The sequence below is a fragment of the Thermobia domestica genome, chromosome 4 (assembly GCF_964235325.1).
Source record: "Thermobia domestica chromosome 4, izTheDome1.hap1.1, whole genome shotgun sequence".
Classification (NCBI taxonomy): Eukaryota; Metazoa; Arthropoda; class Insecta; order Zygentoma; family Lepismatidae; genus Thermobia; species Thermobia domestica.
Genome location: NC_137457.1, coordinates 230,581,691 through 230,596,239, shown reverse-complemented (window position 1 = coordinate 230,596,239; position 14,549 = coordinate 230,581,691). Strand labels below are relative to the sequence as shown.

Here is a 14,549-nt window from a genome sequence, read left to right as displayed (position 1 = left end):
TAATGTAAAGGATGACGAAACAATGAAAATATGAGCGAATCTAATATTCACCTTAATTAATATAGTTCTGTAGCAAGTCAATAAATTACTTCTCATTATGGTAATAATTTCTTATTTATTTATTTTTTAAGGCCATATACACGAAGATTTCCAACAGGGATAACAATGATTGGCTCCCAAGTTGCTAAGTGAGTTCGAACTTTCTTTTATCTTTATTGGGTCAGTGACTTAATTCTATGTTTCTTTTGTTATTTCATATATTTATTTTTTAAACATAATAGTTAATTATTGTGTGAATGTATTAACCTACAAATAAAACTGAAAATCAGTTGATCTGAAAGTAAATCAATAATGGAAAAGCACTATTTAAAGGGGAAAATGAAAAAGTAGTATTTATTTATTATTATTATTTTATTTTGTGTTTTGATGTATTTTTGTACTATAGTTAAATTCTTCTTCTTCTTCTTCTTCTTCTTCTTATTATTATTATTATTATTATTATTAATAATAATAATAATAATAATAATAATAATAATAATAATAATAATAATAATAATAATAATAATAATGACAGAGTGGTACAAAATTGTATCAGTAACGTCTACAGAGTGCTTTTTTACGGTACAGAGTTTGAATCATTTATCATTTTAAAATGGTTTCTCTTTAGATATTTGATTATTAAGATTAACATTAAATGACTAGACCTGGTGATTATGGAGATAAACTTATAAATTAATTTAATAGAATATTATAATATCAGTTTCCGTGAAAATTACGGAATTATTGTGTATCTTCCACTGAAGTTTTGTGTAATAAAGTGTGTTGGTAGCTGATGATATATTCATATATAAGGGGATCCTTTTCTTATTAACAATTAGATAAGAGTGATTACCTATGAAGATTCGCTGTAATTATTAGGATAATAGTATATGTACATATTCAAAATATTGAAATCACATGTATATTCTTCTTAAAATTGCGTATTTGTCGGAACTTTTCAAAGTTATAGTTATTTTCCTTTGCTTCTATAACATAACATTAGCTTCTTGTAGTTGTAATTAGAACACATTATCGCAATTACATAATTTTAAGCAGTGTTGGAAACTTTTACAATGTTCATTATATATCAGAAACGGTACGATATCAAATTACTGTAAACGGCTTAATGATCTGTACGACTATTGAAAACCAGTCATGAGATTGGATGTAATACGCAGTAAGCAGTTTCTCGAAATAAAGCCTTTTTTAAAAAGTCAGTTTTTGAATTCCTTGTAACTTAGTTTCTATTTACTAGAAATTCGTTACATCATGTTAATAGTATTCAAGAATAAGGTGTTTTCGGTGCATTGCCACGTCCGTCTCACTTATACCTTTACTGTTGCCTCCAAAATGTGGATGTTTCCACATTTCTTCAAGTGTAAAGTAGTTGGTTTATTTCTTATACTTTAATTTATTGTAAAATATATTTAGTGCGCTTAATTTAATGTCAAGGTATGGTATTTACATTTTCTTTTTTGTAAAGTATATTCGAAATGTTGCGCAAAGACTTGAATAGGGGCATCATATAGTCAGGCTAGTACAGAAGTTTGTACTAATATTTAACTTCTTCTAGGTAATACGTTACTAATTAATTATTTAAATGTGGAATTTCATACTTACAGAATTAAGAGAAATATTAACATTACTTTTTAAAAAATATTTTCCAGAATCATAGAAAGCAAGAACAAGGACTATCCTGTTGGCAGATACGTAGTTGGTTATTTTGGATGGAGAACACATACAGTTTCCAATCCGAAAGTCACTGAAATACCAGGATTCACTGTACCATATCTCATGCCTGACTTTGGAGGGCTACCGCTTTCTTTAGGTTTAGGAGTTTTGGGTATGCCTGGGTGAGTACAGCAAGATTAGAACAAACAAAAATAGTAGATATTTTTTGTACCCTGTGAGTTATCAGTTTTTTTTTTAAATCACTCCGTTTTGGTATAGTGATTTTACTCTTTCAGATACAAAGGTTGTAAATAGAAAAGTAAATTCTGAAGTAAATACTTAAAACGTAGACATAAGAAATATATTTCTAATGATTGCCTAGTTATTCAAAGTGCAAACGACACGTTCAGTATTATTAACAAGAGAAACTGCGCTTCAGTATAAACGTTAGAAAATAAAATTTACGCTACTACTGGAAGACATTACAAATATATGAAAATCAAAATAACTGGAATTTATTGATTATTTAGAGAAATTCTGAAAACTGAGGATTCTAGCAGGATTACTGAAATTTCGACCTATCGTTTGTCGTTTTCGATGCTTGGCTCAAAGCGTTTCTGTATAAGTCAGTTACATTGAATATATCTTGACACAATACTGGAACCCTTTTCTGTGTGCCATTGTGACTGGAAAGCTAAGTTTTTTTCTGTTGACTGCTTTCACCTTATCTGTTTCCCAAGTTGGTTGGAAAGGATCTGTAAAAGACTAACAAAAGGAGCCAAAGATTTTACCCCACACTGAAAGATTTTACTGTGTAGGGTAAAAGAGATGGTAATAAATATTTTATTCAGTTCATCATTATCTGAAATCAAATGTGTGATTGTATACACAAAGATATAGCGTAGGAGTGGACAATCCAATACACGTGGACGCTAAGTGGCACACCAGAGTCCCTTATAATTATTTTATTTAAAAAAAATAGCTTACTCAATTTTCACCAACTTGATTCAAGTGGTAGTATCACAAAGAGACGAATACTGTAAACAACAAACCAGTTGGATTCAGTTTGGCCAAAATATCTGTAAAGTAGTCCAATTGTGTATCTACACACAGCTCCCAGAGATTTTTGAAAAGATTCGTAGAAGTCTAGTTCATTAAGCGTAGTAAGCACCTTGTGCAATTTGTGATGGATTTTTTCTCGCTTTCAAAGCTGGTATCAAGCTTGAGTTTCATTTTTGAGGAGAGGAGAAAGATCTTCCTTTATACGAGGGGCTGCTGGAAAGTTCGTAACCCAACCCAGAAGGAGTGTACATGGAATGTTGAAATTTTACATTTATTCTACATACTCCTCTCCTTAAGTTCAATACACTTCCTTGCACTGTGCTTCAATTTTTGCAGACCAGTTAAAAATATTCTGAAGACCGTTCCATAGCACTAATCACCTTCTTATGAGACCCAAAATGGCCTCCTTTCAAGTTTGAGTTTGGGGAATAATAATAGTCTGACGGAGGAATAAGAAAGATGTTCCCAGGATTTATAGGACCCAGAAAGGACCTGGGGAATAAGAAGGATGTTCAAGACATTGAAACAGCCAGTTCCTTCAATGCCAATTGTGTTTCTAGTGCTCGTTAGACAGGATATTGTCCTGAAGGAACAGAATTCTTTTTTTATTTTTATTTTCCGCGGCGGTGCACTTTCAATTTCTCTTCTAATTTTGTGAGTAATGCAAGGTAATACTCTGCATTAAATGGCTGACATTTGGACAGTAGTCTTTTCCCCGGTTGAATTCTGTTTCTTGAACTTCGTGGCCCCGCGTATCGTAGTCGCTAACGCTTTTGCTTTAAGTGCGAGCGGTCCCTGTGGGGGCATTCGGTCGAAAAAGCGTAAAAGTTTTTTCGGGCTAGCCATCCTGAATGAGGTTTTCCTTATTCACCAGGCAAATGTCGGAGTGGTACCTAAATTACAAGTCCCAGGCCGCTTCCTTCCTTCCCTTTCCCCGGATAGTGTGCTCGCCGAGGGACGTCATCCCTCATACGTGACGGGCTAAATGGCCATAGATGCCGAAAGCCCAGAAATCTAAATCCTAAATCCTGTTTCTTGAGCTTCTTGGAGCGAAGGGAATCAGTGCTACCGCTCCAGTGACTGTTATTTCGTTTCAGGATCATAGTAATACAACGATGCACGCTTTTGATCAGCTGTCAGACTTTTCGGGAACCCATTTTGACGAGAGTCATTATAAATTCTCGAGAAATGCCAACAATGTTTGCCACATGTTTTGCTAAGATACTGCGATTTTCAAGAATAATGTTCTGAATTTCATCCACGATTCCGGGGACAGACACTGTTTTTGATCTTTCTGCACGTGAAGCATCCTCTGTTGAGAAATCATTACGTTTAAACTGTGTCACTTACTACTTCACCATTGTATATGATGGAGGAGAATTTCATAATGTTTCACTGATTTCCTCATGAATTTGCTTCGGTGACTTTCTTTGATGGAACAATTTAATGACATTTCTGATCTCGATGTTCGTAAAATTTACAGGTTAGGCACACATGATGATTCAGGGGTCTGAAAACCACAATAAGAATTTCGTTATTAATATTACAATTTGCATTTGTACATATAGAAACATGATCTTTAAAACTGTACAATTCCATCGTTCTACCTGCACTCGTTCTCGGTTGGGCTACATTTTTTTCAGCAGTCCCTTGTATTTTTGTTCTTTCATGTAATGTTTGATATTTTGTTATAGTGTTTAAGTCGTGGTGTTTAAAGTTAGTTATTACTGTTAAGCCTTATTTATTTATAATATTAAACTATAAAGGTAACCAAGAAAGTTCTGTCGCTTTTTGTAGAGGTCATGTTCAATTGGCTGTCACATCGTGAGTTGAATATGAATGGAGATAAAGCGAAGGTCAGTTATTAATGTGGGTATTCCAACATACTACCTCGTTGTGGCAGTTCAGTTACACCGTGAACTTGCATAAAGACATTGTGAACATGGGGCCTCTACAGAGTGTCATAAGGGCGTGTATGTTGTACGAGTTCAAACTGGGGTCAAACACCGCTGTAGCGGGGCGGAAGATATGCCAGGCCTTTGATGAGGGTGTCGTGACTACGTGGACAGTGCAGCGGAGATTTAACAAGTTTAAGGACGGTGACGAAACACTCGAAGACGCACTACTTGGCGGAAGACCAACACATGTACAAAATTAAGATCTTCAGGCAGCAGTTGAGACGAGCTGTGGCCAGACATGTCAGGAACTGGGACTACAATTCAGTGTGAGTGGAGAAACCATTTGGGAGCACCTCCATCAACTTGGAAAGCACTACAAGTTGGGTCGATGGGTACCACATGATTTGACTCCGGGCCAGAAGGCAACGCGAGCAGACATCTGTGTTTCTTTGCTATCTCGTCTAAGGAAGGAGCCATTTCTGGACAGGGTGTTGAAATGTGATGAGAAGTAGGTTCTATACGAAGCTCCACGACGCCGTCATCATTGGTTAGCATCCCATGAACTGGTTCCAAAACATCCGAAACCAGTACAGCACCAAAAGAAAGTCCTCCTGTGTGGACTGCTCGCGGCATCGTGCATCAGGAACGGCTAACGGCTGATCAGAGCATCAATGCAACTGTGTACTGTCAGCAGTTTAGACGTGTTCAAGAAAAACTCAAATCTCTGAATCCAGCACTTCTGAATCGCAAAGGAGTCCACCTGTTACAGAACAACACTAAGCCCCACGTAGCTAGGATTACCTGGAACACCATTCTACGCCTTGGATGGGAAACACTATTGCATCCACCATACTCCCTGGACATTGCACCGTCCGATTATCTTCTGTTCTATTCCTTGGACAATCATCTTAGAGGACTCCAGTTCAAATCCCTAGTAGAGGTGCAAAATCCACTTGATACATTCATCGCTTCACGGCCCACCAAGTTCTAATGCGATTGAATCCATGGCATTCCAGAACGTTGGCAGAAAGTCGTCTTGTGGGGTTATTTTTCATCTTCCAGGTACGTCTTAGGTGACATATCGATGTTCGAAGGTATTGCGTGGAAAAACGACAGAACTTCCTTGGTTACCTTTATATAAAAGAAATTAAATTAGTTTTTAATATTTTTGAGAAAATTAAACTGCTTCATTTGTGATTTGTTTAAAGAAGCAATGACTAGAAAACCAACATAGTAGATATATATATTTTGTAAGGATGAGTGACATTATGTTGCTTAAGTGTATTCACCAAGCAACAAGTATTTGTCGGTTATTGTTTATTCCGTAATAAAGAATTTCAAGGTCTCGATTGCTGGAATAGAAATATCGTAGCCAACTTACATTGAGTGCTACATGACTGTCATTCAACAATTCTGCTATGAAGCTTAATTTATTTAATTTACAGGAATACTGCATATTTTGGTTTTCTCGAAATATGCCAACCCAAAAAGGGAGAAACTGTAGTTGTGAGTGGAGCTGCAGGGGCTGTTGGAAGTCATGTAGGTCAAATTGCTCGAATCAAAGGTAAGTTGACTTTGTCCCTAATTAAGAATGAGCACCTATTTCAATACTGAAAACATGTAGCTGGTCAACGAGCGTACTGCGTAGATTAGTACTTTTGATTTTCATCCATTTTTATATATATTAACGCTTTGCTTTTTACAAAAGATCGTGTGTAGAGTTGTCATAAGTTTGGACCATCGTATGTACAATCCGCGGCAAAAAACCTGCAACATGAGGATGTAAGTTTATTGTGAAACTACGCCTAACAGCATAGGGAATGAACATAACGTCTAAGTGGAACGAATCACTCCAGGATAAACCTCGGCATCCTCCCGTCCGCATTTATTTTGGAGCAAAAGGCTTCGTCATTTCACAATAAACTTATATGCTCATGTTGCAGCTTTTTGCCGCGGATTGTACATATTGAAAGCAATTTATGAATCAATAGGAAAATAATTGAACATAGGAGAAAACGTAGCTATGTAATAGACACTGTCATTTGCCATAGTGGTGGTGCCCATCTTCGACTCAGCGTCATTATTTTAAATGGAAACGTGGTGGTTCAGTTATCAAGTAAGACTAACATTTACATCTTAATCATAACACAGTGATAGACAGTTCTCTAAAACAATTAATATGCAATATGCAGGCAAGATGAATGTGGATGATTTGCCTAGTACAGTATCGCTAGGAAGTGCAACAGATCTAGCAATACCGCAGCCATACTAAGTGTTGTGATAAAGAGCCGTACGAAAGGTATTCAACGCCTATCAAGCGAACATTATTGTGCCAGTGTCAGAAATGATAGTAGGATTGTACAAAGGAAAAGGTTGCATCCATATTAGCTATGGTTCAGCAAACGTGTCGTAGAATGATTCTGATCAAATGATGGAATTTCGAGTGACCCTTGCGCTCATAATACGTGACCTGTTCGCGCATAGAAATTCCCCATTAATGTGATTAAGCTCACTTTTATGTGACAGGTGATGTTAATCGACATTCCCGGTTCTGCAGCTGCAGTGAAGATGCAGTGCAAAGAAGGAAATAGTGTGATGCTGCATGTGCATTGTAAAAAGCATTCCATTGGAAACTTAGATGCCAAGACATATCTTGAGATGCTGAAGATTACTGTAGTATGGCTACTCCGGAAGTTCCTTTTTCATTTACTGGTACTGGTAAGAGAGTGGTGTACTGCAGCAATAATATTCAATTTACAGGCAGATGGATAGGTTGGGTGGATCAGTTCAATTCAATTGGGTGGATCACCCGACTTTGTTCCTGTAGACTGTTATTTTTGACTCCACCTTAAGTTCCTTGTTTACCATTGTTAAATTAATTATGTTGCCCACTTGAACAGGAGAATCATAAAGGCTTATAAACAAATAACATCTGATATGCGTCACTTAAATGAGAATCGGAACATTAGACGAATGATGGACATTAGAGTTTCGTAAATCATACGAAAAATTGTCCACGATAAAAATAGTTGACTTCGAACCACTTACCTGGCTAGTAAATTCCCCTCTTCCACCACTGATTGTATTTGGATGTGACGGCCAGGGATGCGAACTATCACCTGGCAACGTAGTCCACCGTAGCAAATTTCTGCGTAAAATAGGAAAGTAACTGTTTCGCCACACTGCTTTGACAACTTTCCGAAGACCCTGCAAGGTACGGAGACGAGGCTTGGCGTCGAGGAAGTGCCAGTTTGAAGAGTCCAAACCCATAGCAATCCATTGGCGAAATGTTCAAGGGTTTCACAAAGATGGACGAAAGTGAAATAACTCGAATTTCCGTCTCTTCTGCCTTCCAATCCATTGGTTTATTTTTTTTATTTTATTTTTATTTTATTTATTGGACACCTATTACAGGAAAAGAATATTCCCATTTACAATAGGCTTACATAATTACAAGCTTTATAAATATTGAAACACACAACAAAAAGAAAAAAGAAAATAAACATGCAATTAACATCACGAACATGAGAAAACACAAGTAAGAGATATATTTGTATTAATTCCTTCAATAAGAAATGCAAATATACAAATAGAACCTAGTAAAGACTATGAAATCAGCCCTTCGTGACAAAAAATGAATGAAATTCAAACAGAACATAACAAAAATATAAATATCCAAAATATAAATGTTGAAATAAGATTTCTGTCAAGAAGCAGAAATGTTTTCATTTAATAGAAATACTCTTTTAATTTCAAAATACCATAACCAATGTCAGGTTCGAATTGAAAATCTCTCTTAATCAAAAATTATATTTAAGAGTTTTTACATAGACTGAATAAGGCATAGCAAAATCTAAGTCGACATTCTCCTGTATCAGCTTGTTGTATAATCGACAAATTCTCGTAATGGGTGAGTTTAAATGTGCCATAGTTTGAGACCTGTCGCAGATAAAAGGTAATCGATTTCTTAATTTTTTAGATTTTATATTAAAATTCAATAGCTTTAGGCACTCTGAACTGTCGACAATTCCGTTCACTAATTTGTAGAGGAAAATTAGCTGCGAGCACTCATGTCTAGTTGCCAATGAGCTACAACCAAAAATACTCAGAAGAGATTTGTACGATACTTTTGCTTCATAAGAATTAATATTAAAAGCCTTATAATACAGATATCTCAAAAATTTATTTTGGATACGTTCAACCTTGTTAATATAGTTTTTGTAATAAGGAGCCCAGACTATAGAAGCGTAATCAAGTCTACTTCTAACAAGGGTATTAAATATAGTTATTAAAGCATCCACATTGTGGAAGTCTCTGGTGTTCCTCATTACAAATCCCAAAAGCTTAAAAGCCTCATTACATACTTTCTCAATATGTACATTAAAAGACATCCTATTATTGATTATAATTCCCAAATCATTTACCTCTTGGCATCTTTTGATATTTAAGTTATTAATCTTATAATCAAAATAAGTGGGATTATTTTTTCTTGAAAAGGTTATTGCAGTACATTTATTGATATTGAAATGCAGTTTATTTTTAAGACTCCAGTTATAACAGCTATTTAAATCATCTTGAAGCTTCCAAACATCATTAGGTTCTCTTATTTGTCTATACAGTTTCATATCATCTGCGTACAATAAGCAATTTGAATTTTTGAGAACAGACGGCAAATCATTAATAAATAATACAAAAAATAAAGGTCCTAAGTTAGATCCTTGTGGCACACCTGAGTAAACATCAAATAAAGTAGATCTTTGATTATTGAACACCACATATTGTTTTCTGTCTTTTAGGTAAGATGAAATCAATAGAAGCAATTGTTCTGAAAAACCAAAACTAGACAACTTCATAATTAATATATCGTGATCCAATTTGTCGAAAGCTTTTGAAAAATCTGTATAAATTGTATCAACTGAATGATTATTATTGAGGGAATCTGATATATACTGAACGAAAGTAACAAGATTTGTAACTGTTGATCTCCTGGGATAAAAACCATGTTGATAAATTGATATACATGGTTTAACATGATTAAAAATTTTATTATAAAGGATGTGTTCAAAAACTTTAGCTATTGTAGAAATTAATGAGATTGGTCTATAATTTTCTATTGCTGTAGGATTTCCCTTCTTTAATATAGGACGGACTTTACTAATTTTCCAAACATCAGGATAGAGAGAAGTTTTTAATATGAGATTATAGATATGACATAGAGGTATCTTCAGAACTTCCCCACATCCCTTAACAATGTACGAAGGAATTAAATCAGGACCAGAGGATTTAGACGATTTTAACTTTTTAATGGCATTCACATAATCTTGTTCAGTAATGGAATTGATCACAAGACAGTTATTAACATTTAGGATGGGAGAATAATACCCATTATAATTTGGACGACATGGAGAGTAAACGCTTTTGAAATATTGAGCAAAATTATTGGCAATGGCAGAATCAGAAGTAAGTATTTGATTGTTATATACCATATGACTGACTTCTAAATTATTACTCTTTTTGCTCTTAAGGTAATTCCAAAAGCATTTAGGGTTTCTCCTTAAGTCGTTTTCTGATTTCCTTATATAAAGTTCGTAAGCCCTATTAATAAGAGTTTTAGCTTGTTTTCGTAGCTCCTTAAATTTATTCAAATTATAAACTGAAACATGCATATGTTTTCTATAGTAATTTTTTTCTTTAAGTATACTAACAAGTGTTGGTATACTTAAAGTTAGTTACCAACACTTGTTGGTATACTAACAAGTGTTGGTACTTTGTGAAACCCTTGAACATTGGTGAAGTGTTCAAGGGTTTCACAAAGATGGACGAAAGTGAAATAACTCGAATTTCCGTCTCTTCTGCCTTCCTTGCATAGAACCTCCTTGTGGGATGATAAAGCGGTATCCCTGGAGGCCTTGCCCGTGTGGATCCATACATTTATGATCTCATCATCGTGCAGACGGGGGATGCCGGTTAGACAGAGAATCCATGACGCTCTCCTGGAAGGAAGCTGCATTGACATTGATACTGGAAGACACTTCGACGAGTGGCAGCGTTCCTCGGCTGCAATATCCCATCACCACCAGAAGGCTTTTGAAAATCTTCTTCTTGCACTGCAGCACTAAGTCATAATGGCTCTTGTGATTTGTTTAACAGTATAAAATGGATTCAACTCTGTTGGTTCCAGTTAGGTAAAGCCACCCATCATTCAGGATAGACATCCATTTCTTCCTGTCCCCTGCGAGGTGTGCTTCATACAGTTTTCTGGCGTTTGTGCATCTCTCTTGGATGTAGTGCTCGTGAAGCAATGTCTGCGTCCTATGTGACGGCCTTCCGATGCGAAGTTCTTTTGGATAACTGTGCCTTTCGAGATACCATGTCGATGTCTTGCTTTCCTAATGGCGCCCGCTGTGTTGGGTGTTCGAACAGGCTGGGGCTGTGTTCTCAAAATTTCTGGCTGACAACATATTGCAGGAACCTACTGGATACCTCGTCGGATGATGAAACTCACACCAGTTTCGCTGATAATTAAACCTCTTAGCACCATTTCACTATTGCTGAGTGATATAATGGACGGCGAAAAGTCCAAAATGAATCCCTCCCAGAAGCTGTCACTTGTACCTTCATTACTCCACGAATCATCTTCAGCTGATACTATCATCAATATAAAGGCTCTAGTGTAGCCAGCAATGTATCTGAAGATAACAGCGGTTCAGTACGTCGTTCGAGAGGGTCAGTGGTGAAAATCGACTATTTTTATCGTGGGCAACTCTTTCGTTTCCTGTGATTTTATGATTGTCGTCTGCCGAATATTTTTTAGCATAGTAATTCCTCGCACTTAATCTCTTGGAACATTGCTGATATGTAATAAGACATATAAAGTTCCAGAAACCACTCTCCTTTGTTTCAAGAGAATCACAAATTATCCGTTATAAAAATTATTTGTCAGATGCCGTAAACGATCTACACCCTCTCGCTTTTGTGTTAAATTGCAGTTTTAATTGATTTGTTGAATCAACGTTCTAATGTAAAATTGTGCCGTTGAATCCAAGATGATCGCGCCAACATAGGACATGACGGTATCTAACAATGTTACGTACCTTCCCCCATCATACATACACGCACACCAATTTCCATATCCGGGGAGCTCATGTGGTTTGAATCCCATGTTAAGTTGTAGGTCCACGTCCCACATAACCTCAGTGCTAAAAGGAACACTAAATTAACCTACCAATCAATCCAGTGCCATGTGCATGCTAATACATACACATATATATATATGTATGTATATTGCTATCACCGAAAATGTTGTACTAGGTGTTTGGAAGTTTTTAGAAACCTTGGTTCAGTTCTATGTTACCAATTCCGCTATACAATTAATCTCTTATAGTGATACCCAAGCTCTTTTGAAGGAAAATTTTCCTCTGTCAATCATTCAAATGAGACTTAGAGTATTTGAATGGGGAAATACACTTGTTTTGATAAGCGTAGTCGTGTGTTCAGTTCTCGGTGAAGGAACAGTTCGTTCGAATTCCTACGTTAAACAAAGTTGTGTTTCATGTAATCTCGATGTTGAAATAGAATGTTAATATAAAATACTGTAATTAAAATATAAAAATATAATTAAAATATAAAAATCTAATTGAAATTGAAATGAAGACTGTACATAAATTGAGTATGAGAAACAAGCAAAAAGGCTGATACTCACCGGAAAAAATGTAGCAGTTTTTTTTTTTTTTTTTTCTACATGTTACAAGTAGAAATAAAGTGTATATAGGTCAAACAAAAAGGAGTATTTGCACTAGAATAACTGAACGTGTTCGTACTTCGACGTCTCGGAACCCGCAACAGTTGTCTGGTCTAGCAACGCATCTTAGAGATTATAACCATAACATCACGGAATCATGCTTAATAGAGAAAGCAAAAACAGCAACAGAATGAAAAATTAAACAATCATATTACATCCATAAAGAGAAATCCATACTTAATTTAGATAGGGGAGATATAAATATGATTTGGAGTAATCTTTTTACTTGATATTTTCGCCATCTGGAAAGCAAGAAAAGAAAACAGTAAACAGCAGTGTACAGTGACAGAGAGTGTCTACTCCCATGTGTTTAATTTCTGACTGAAGACAGAGTTCTGAATTGTTTTTTACATTTCTTAACCCTTTTAACCTTTTTTTTTTTTTTTCATATTCTTCATGTTTTAAATCCTTTTTGAATTTTAAGAAAGCTGATGAAGGTTCTTCCGGAATCACTTCTTGTTACATGTAGAAAAAAAAACTGCTATATTTTTGCGGTGAGTATTAGCCTTTTGGCTTGTTTCTCATTAAATATTATCACCGCTCGCAATATTGTGATATAAATTGAGTAGTTTATTCTTTTGTATCTCTTAGTGCGTTCCTTACCATGTAAGCTTGTATCAAAAGTGATACCTATATTTCTCTGATTTTTCTTTTCGTGGAAATACATTAAGCTTGAGTGATTCGTTTTAATATGTCTAGTAGGTTTAGAGAATGCACTCTGCGTTAATATTTTCTGGAGGTAAATTCTCTTCTGATGTTTCAAAATAAGTAAAGTTTCTATATTATGTAATCTCTTGACAAACCTTATCACAGAATATATAATAGAGCAGGGTTTACCCATTTTGTAAACCTTCTTAGATTTTTTTTTTTAATTTTATTTTATTACTCTTTAGGTTGCAAAGTAATAGGATTTGCTGGATCTGCTGATAAAGTAAAATGGCTGAAAGACGAGTTGAAGTTTGATCACGCGTTCAACTACAAAACTGTGGATTTGAACAAGGTTCTAAAAGAAGCAGCTCCGGATGGAGTCGACTGCTACTTTGACAATGTAAGAATATTCTTTAAGTTCGTTAACGCTCACTGCTATATATATATTCATAACTTCTTGCGATTAGCGTCATACTGACCATTTTTCTAACGTGTGATTAACAAAAAGTGCCACTTTTCATATCCAGAAAATATTTTTAGTGGTGTAGTAGCTCTGTAACTAGGTATATGTATTGCTGGTGGAAGTAGGCTAAGGAAATCTTAAATCTGTGTTTTTTAATGTTGCCTAGTGCAGTGGAAATATAGATACTGAGATGAAAAGAGCACTTAGAAGGCAAACAATCATAATTGAATTCTAATCGTGAAAACTTGTTGATCGTTCTTACATAAGTATCTCCGTTTTAACATTAAACCACTACTGAAGTTAAAGAAACAAAGGAATAAGTAAATAAACGAGTAACATTCAACTTTCGTTCAAAAAGTTGTCCCTTCATCTGATTTTCCAAGTTAACCAAATTAGACACTGATTTTCTTATAGAAGCTGTTAGACAATTAAGGAAGGAAGTAGAACGCACTATACCAAGTCGATTTGATCTAGCTTTCGCGACTGTATCTTAAATTTTAAACAACGATAAATTTGGAACCAAATAGGTCTTTCTTGTATTTCATGTTTGTAATAGCAAAGTCAGTACCTACTTACATGCCAAATTTGGTCAAGATCTGTTGAATCTTTGCAAGGCCTTTTATATCCCTTTAATTAATTTCTCAAAGAAAAATGGGTTGAAAAACAATATCTTAATACGTATACTTTGAGTAAGTATGGAGTTTCATACCATGTTATTTTTATACTACTTTTTATTAAGTAATTATATATTCTATGTTATATGCAACGAAATTCCTAGGGATGTATAATTTCCGTATGAACTTCTTTGCACATGAATTTATCAACAATATGGTAATGCATCATTCATTGTTTTTATTGATTAGAAATTGATTATGGAGGGCACAAGAAAAATTCGCGTGTATTTTAAAAGTAAACGCTTCATAATATTGAATATTCGTTCGAGGTGGATAAAGTGTTGAAATTGTAC

The 14,549-nt window shown here is 35.2% G+C and overlaps 1 protein-coding gene across 3 annotated transcripts in view; it reads left to right on the top strand.

Annotated features, from left to right (window-relative positions):
- The window catches only part of LOC145683896 (prostaglandin reductase 1-like), a 124,521-nt gene that overhangs the window by 69,242 nt on the left and 40,730 nt on the right, over window positions 1-14,549 (top strand). For all 3 annotated transcript variants that reach the window (XM_081755551.1, XM_081755550.1, XM_081755549.1), the window contains exons 4-7: window positions 132-188; window positions 1,707-1,892; window positions 6,116-6,234; window positions 13,365-13,519. In XM_081755551.1, the coding sequence (XP_081611677.1) occupies window positions 132-188; window positions 1,707-1,892; window positions 6,116-6,234; window positions 13,365-13,519 (517 nt within the window). The remainder of the gene's footprint in view (window positions 1-131; window positions 189-1,706; window positions 1,893-6,115; window positions 6,235-13,364; window positions 13,520-14,549) is intronic.